General features: G+C 40.2%; 1 protein-coding gene and 1 long non-coding RNA gene across 2 annotated transcripts in view; both read left to right on the plus strand.

The window, feature by feature from the left end:
• Positions 1–3,369, plus strand: part of LOC103510072 (protein bric-a-brac 1) — a 28,808-nt gene extending 25,439 nt beyond the window's left edge. Inside the window, exons 10-12 of the mRNA XM_026824226.1 lie at positions 1,990–2,260; positions 2,940–3,079; positions 3,220–3,369. Coding sequence (XP_026680027.1) covers positions 1,990–2,260; positions 2,940–3,079; positions 3,220–3,369 — 561 coding nt within the window. The remainder of the gene's footprint in view (positions 1–1,989; positions 2,261–2,939; positions 3,080–3,219) is intronic.
• Positions 3,370–4,551: 1,182 nt separating this feature from the next.
• LOC113467800 lies at positions 4,552–5,204 on the plus strand. The gene is made up of 2 exons (XR_003391747.1): positions 4,552–4,654; positions 4,909–5,204. It is a non-coding gene; the product is annotated as an uncharacterized LOC113467800 (long non-coding RNA).
• Positions 5,205–6,000: the final 796 nt, after the last annotated feature.

Genomic DNA, 6,000 nt, shown 5'->3' on the forward strand with positions numbered 1-6,000 from the left:
TGCGTCCATTTTTGTTTATTACTCTTTCACTGTGTCCTGTAAACTTTTTTTTTCCTCGGAACTGCATTGCATTACTTCGAGACTGCATAACCCTATAACCCTAACCTCAATCTTTTGTCTTATCTCAGGTTGTGATTGACGGATCAGAAGTGGACATGGGAGAGGCTACTCCAGCAGGGCCTACCGCTACGCCAGTACCTGTGTGTACTCTGGAGATGTCCCAGCAAACACAGACCTCGCAGCATGCGTCCCCTAGACACCGCGATATTGCAGGTAAATTACACCCCCCCTCAAAATAACGATGTTAGACTCTTATTATTTTAAGATGATAGTTTCATCTCCGTTTTTATTTCGTAGCAATGAAACAACTGCTACATTATACGGTACAATGAAACAACTGCTGGAATGGGGAGGAGGATTGCAAGGTCGGGAAGGGGATCTGTTGGGGGGGGGATGATAATCGTCATGAAGACATGAGGTTTGTGGGGGGGGATTAGGGAGACAGATGGTGTTAAAGGGCGAATTAGGGGGGAGTGATGATGGCAATGAAGTCTCGCTTATTTGAAAAGTCCCAAGTATAAGTACCTACTCGTTTATTCAACAAGTTGAGGTACAGATGGTAGCGTCATCTTGCAGTTAATAGGTTATTAGATGGACTTCTAAATGCGGTATTGCGGGGGTGTGGAAAGAAAACCTGAGGAATTAAAAGGATGCAACGGTGATGAGATGGTATCGCAAGCCATAGATCACTTTTGAATTTCATGATTTCCCACGGACCCTACTTTTCTCTTGGGAAGACTTCGTGGACCACTTGAGACCTTCGCGAACCGCCGGCGCTCCGCGAATACGTAATTATTGTGGCTTACTCTTTATCCATGTAGCAATTAAAAAAAATAAAAAATAATAATAAATGCTCCGTTTCGGATAGAGGATTTCCTTCCTTATTCTATTAGGGTTCTGATTTCTGGTCGACTTTCACCAGTACACTTTTGACATGTTGCCTGTTGCATTTCACAAGTGAAATGAATAATAAATGCTCCGTTTCGGATAGAGGATTTCCTTCCTTATTCTATTAGGGTTCTGATTTCTGGTCGACTTTCACCAGTACACTTTTGATATGTTGCCTGTTGCATTTCACAAGTGAAATGAACGATTTCTAACCTGGGACCTGTTTTCTCTGTTTCAGCCCAAAGAGATCGCGATGGCGGGTGCCAACCAGCACTATTGCCTGCGCTGGAACAACTACCAGTCCAATATGACCTCGGTGTTTCATCATCTGCTCAGGACCGAGGCCTTTGTCGATGTGACTCTCGCCTGCAATGAACAGTCACTCAAATTCCTCGAACCATTCCGATGGAGGTGAGTATACCCGCAGTTCAATGAACTATAGACCTTTTTATTAGTACTATTCAATGAAGAACATAAATATCATGATGATCACACCTGAACTACTCGGTCTACTGCCTTCCTCGAACTATTCCGACGGAGGTGAGTACACCCAGAGTTTGATGAACCTTTGTCATTGATCACAAAATCTCAAGACAACTTCCAGTATATTATCTACAATCGTGCAGGCAGGCACTATTTAAGAAGAGGTTTAATAGAGGGAACTGTACAGGGTGTCTACCAGACTGGAAAACCGGGAAAATTCAGGGAAGTCTGTTTCTTTCTTTCGTCAGCTCCCTCTCCTCCCCCCTCTCTCTCTCCCTCCCTCCTGCCTCTCTTGAGACCTAGGTTAGACTGCTGAGGTAAAAGGACTTTTCAGTCCTATCCCAGCAGGATTAACATATATATATATTATTCTATTCTATTCTATTCTAGAAAGCTTCTCGCAATTTAAGCTCATTTTCATAGTCATTATTTTTATTTTCATTTCGACGAAAAGAAAGTTTACTCCAACTGTAGTAATAGAAAGTAAAAATGAAGAGAGAAAACTTCAGCGTCTACAGCTCTGTATCTACCATGTTGGAGTAATCAGAGACGGACAAGGCGGGCTCACTCACCGTAACCAAGACCTGGACTCACGAGGACATGGATGCTGCGCTCGAAGCTCTTCGCGCCGGTCAAATGAGTCTGACCAAGGCCTCTGTATCGTATGGCATACCGTCTACCACGCTATGGCAACGGGCTCATCGTCTGGGCATACATACACCGAAGAAGGAAGGCCCGACCAAGTCTTGGAACGAGGAGATATTGAATGTTGCTCTGGACGCGTTGCGAGCTGGCAGTATATCTGCTAATAAGGCGAGCAAAGCGTATGGTGAGTACTTAATGGAATAAGTAATATATCTATATTATCTATGGCTATGGTATTTCCAATCTGGGCATACATACACCGAAGAAGGAAGGCCCGACCAAGTCTTGGAACGAGGAGATATTGAATGTTGCTCTGGACGCGTTGCGAGCTGGGAGTATATCCGCTAATAAGGCGAGCAAAGCGTATGGTGAGTACTTAATGGAATAAGTAATATATCTATATTATCTCTATGGCTATGGTATTTCCAATGTAGAAGGAAAAGAATAAGAAGAAGTAAAAAACTGGGAAGCCCAACCCTCCGAGGACAGTGTTACATCACTACAAATGCCACTAACTTTTGGAGAAAACTGCCTCTAATAAAATCTGTACTACTTGATCAAATCTTCAGAAAATAACCGGTTCTCTTTGTGTACAAGTAAAGAACACGTCACAAAGGCACCTTCTGATTTGTTCAAAGGTTTTGTACCTGTAGGGTCCATTTTTTATTGTATCAAATCTTCAGAAAATAACCGGTTCTCTTTGTGTACAAGTAAAGAACACGTCACAAAGGCACCTTCTGATTTGTTCAAAGGTTTTGCACCTGTAGGGTCCATTTTTTATTGTTTTTTTTTCAATCACTATAAATGCCTCTAACTTTTGGATGAAACTGTCTCTAATAAAATCCCTCCTCTCTCTCTCGCAGGCATTCCAAGTAGCACCCTGTACAAGATCGCTCGCAAGGAGGGGATCCGACTGGCTCAGCCGTTCAACGCCTCGCCCACCGCCTGGAAACCTGAAGACCTCGAGATAGCACTGGAGGGAATCCGCTCCGGGCAGACAACCGTGCAGCGCGCCAGTGCTGAATATGGAATACCTAGTGGCACCTTGTATGGGCGATGTAAACTCAGCCGTTCAACGCCTCGCCCACCGCCTGGAAACCTGAAGACCTCGAGATAGCACTGGAGGGAATCCGCTCCGGGCAGACAACCGTACAGCGCGCCAGTGCTGAATATGGAATACCTAGTGGCACCTTGTATGGGCGATGTAAACGGGAAGGAATCGAGCTGTCGCGGTCTAACCCGACACCTTGGTCTGAGGATGCTATGGTGGATGCTTTGGAGGCAGTCAGGTAAATACACTGGGGTACATTGTACTAGAGATCTAATACACTGGGGTCCATTGTACGGGAGATGTAATACACTGGGGTACATTGTACGGTTGTCTTTCCCACATGCCACCATACAGCCAGATTTTTCGCCAAACGATTCCCTCGGGAATTCGCATTATTTATTTCACTTTTCATTTTTAGAACTTGACATTAATATGTTTTCCAGGTTTAAGTTTTCCCTTCGGAAAAACAGGTAATTTTCCTTGGGAAATTTAGAGCTGGGGCCACACTCAAAGGTTAAACTATGATTAACTTTAAATCTTGGATTAGGGAATCTGATTGGTGGATTTCAATATTTTTAGCCAATCAGATTTGCTTAATCTAAGATTTTTTATTTTATTTTTATTTATATTAGTTTAATCTCTAAGTGTGCTCCGGCCATTGTTAAACCAAACTTTTGTCTATCATTGGGACAGTTTTCCTTGACCTTCCTTTATAAACTCTTGTCTATTGAGGCAGTTTTGGCACCATAAAGTGATTCGTTCTGATAACAACAATCATGACCATTTATTTCTGAGATCCCTAGAATCGATTTAGTAAATATCATCGATTCAGTAGAAGTTTACCTAAGAAAGTTATAAACTCTTGTCTATTGAGGCAGTTTTGGCACCATAAAGTGATTCGTTCTGATAACAACAATCATGACCATTTATTTCTGAGATCTCTAGAATCGATTTTTTGGGTAAATATCATCGATTCAGTAGAAGTTTACCTAAGAAAAAAAACGAAAAATCTTACAATGAATATCGTAATTTTTTGTGTACCTACCTCTATTGTGTACCTTTGATTGAAATTGTTATTAGAACGTTTAATTTTATGTTGCTAAAATTTTGTCGAAATTTATATTTATTTGCAAGTTAGTTTTCCCCTCGTCATCATGTACACTTGTATAGAATGTGTTTCATAGTCATTATTTTTATTTTCATTTCGACGAAAAGAAAGTTTACTCCAACTGTAGTAATAGAAAGTAAAAATGAAGAGAGAAAACTACAGCTCTGTATCTACCATGTTGGAGTAACTTTTCTGTGCGGATTTACAATTCCCAGTGACAACACACCGTAAATTTAAGTCGTAGTATTGTAGACAAAATCTGTGATATTAATTTTTTTTGTACTAGATAAGTATATTTTCAAGTTTATTATATCCCCCCCCCCTCCAATCATTTTTGATTCTTTGAATGGAAATGGGAAGTAAATTTCAAGACCGGTCAATCTAGACTAGGTATTGAAATCAAGTGGGCCTATTCCAAGGTCCTTTCCCATAAGAGTAACTTTTCTGTGCGGATTTACAATTCCCAGTGACAACACACCGTAAATTTAAGTCGTAGTATTGTAGACAAAATCTGTGATATTATTTTTTTGTACTAGGTAAGTATATTTTCAAGTTTATTATATTTTTTCCTCCCCCTCAATTAATTTTTGATTCTTTGAATGGAAATGGGAAGTAAATTTCAAGACCGGTTAATCTAGACTTGGTGGTATTGAAATCAAGGACCTATTCCAAGGTCCTTTCCCATAACACTACAATAGATAATGATTGGACCTTTGAAAAGTTAGCAACGGTTTAGAACAAAGCTTCAGGCTTCCTATTTGCTGAAAAAAGGAAGAAGAAAAAATGAAAATGTTTGAAAAAGAATAAATTTATTGGCCAGTGGCCAGTATTTTATTTTTTACCCAAAGAAGCGTGGGGCACACTAGAAAATTAATATTCAGTAAAAGTCCAAGGAAATAAAAAAAGGTATTAAAAATTAAAATACATAAAGAAAAGAAATCAAATAAAATAAATACCTAGGTAGAAGGACAGTGGCCAGTATTTTATTTTTTACCCAAAGAAGCGTGGGGCACACTAGAAAATTAATATTCAGTAAAAGTCCAAGGAAATAAAAAAAAGGTATTAAAAATTAAAATACTTACACAAAGAAAAGAAATCAAATAAAATAAATACCTAGGTAGAAGGAGAAAAAAAAAGAAAATAAATTTCAGAAAAAAATTTGCGAGAGGTTTGTTCAAGCTTCCCAGACCTGTCTAGCATGAAGGTTCCCACCCGAATCCCACCCTCGGGACCTAACTTTGGTAGTACTCTGAAAAGTTCAGAAAGAGGAGGAGCCAAATCAGAATCAAGAGTGGGGGAAATGTTTCAGAAAAAAATTTGCGAGAGGTTTGTTCAAGCTTCCCAGACCTGTCTAGCATGAAGGTTCCCACCCGAATCCCACCCTCGGGACCCAACTTTGGTAGTACTCTGAAAAGTTCAGAAAGAGGAGGAGCCAAATCAGAATCAAGAGTGGGGGAAATATGTCCTACGCATGCCTCAGAACTTGGAGCTTTCTAAACGATGCTACTGAGCTTTTCACACGATGCTAAACTTGTTTGGTTCAAAGGCAGTAAGAGGGGAAAATTCCCCCTAGATTTGGGACTAGGCTCCTCCTCTTTTTGAACTTCGTTGTTGTGTTGTCAAAGTTAGGTACTTTGGGAGGGCAGTCGGGTGGGGACCTTGTTACTCGTCGGTCTATTTATTTATTTATTTATTTATTTATTTATAATTACAAACGGGACAGGCCCTTTACTATCTAAGATACAATATTTGCCCTACCTATCAA

This window comes from Diaphorina citri, unplaced genomic scaffold, assembly GCF_000475195.1.
Source record: "Diaphorina citri unplaced genomic scaffold, Diaci psyllid genome assembly version 1.1 scaffold555, whole genome shotgun sequence".
Lineage (NCBI taxonomy): Eukaryota > Metazoa > Arthropoda > Insecta > Hemiptera > Psyllidae > Diaphorina > Diaphorina citri.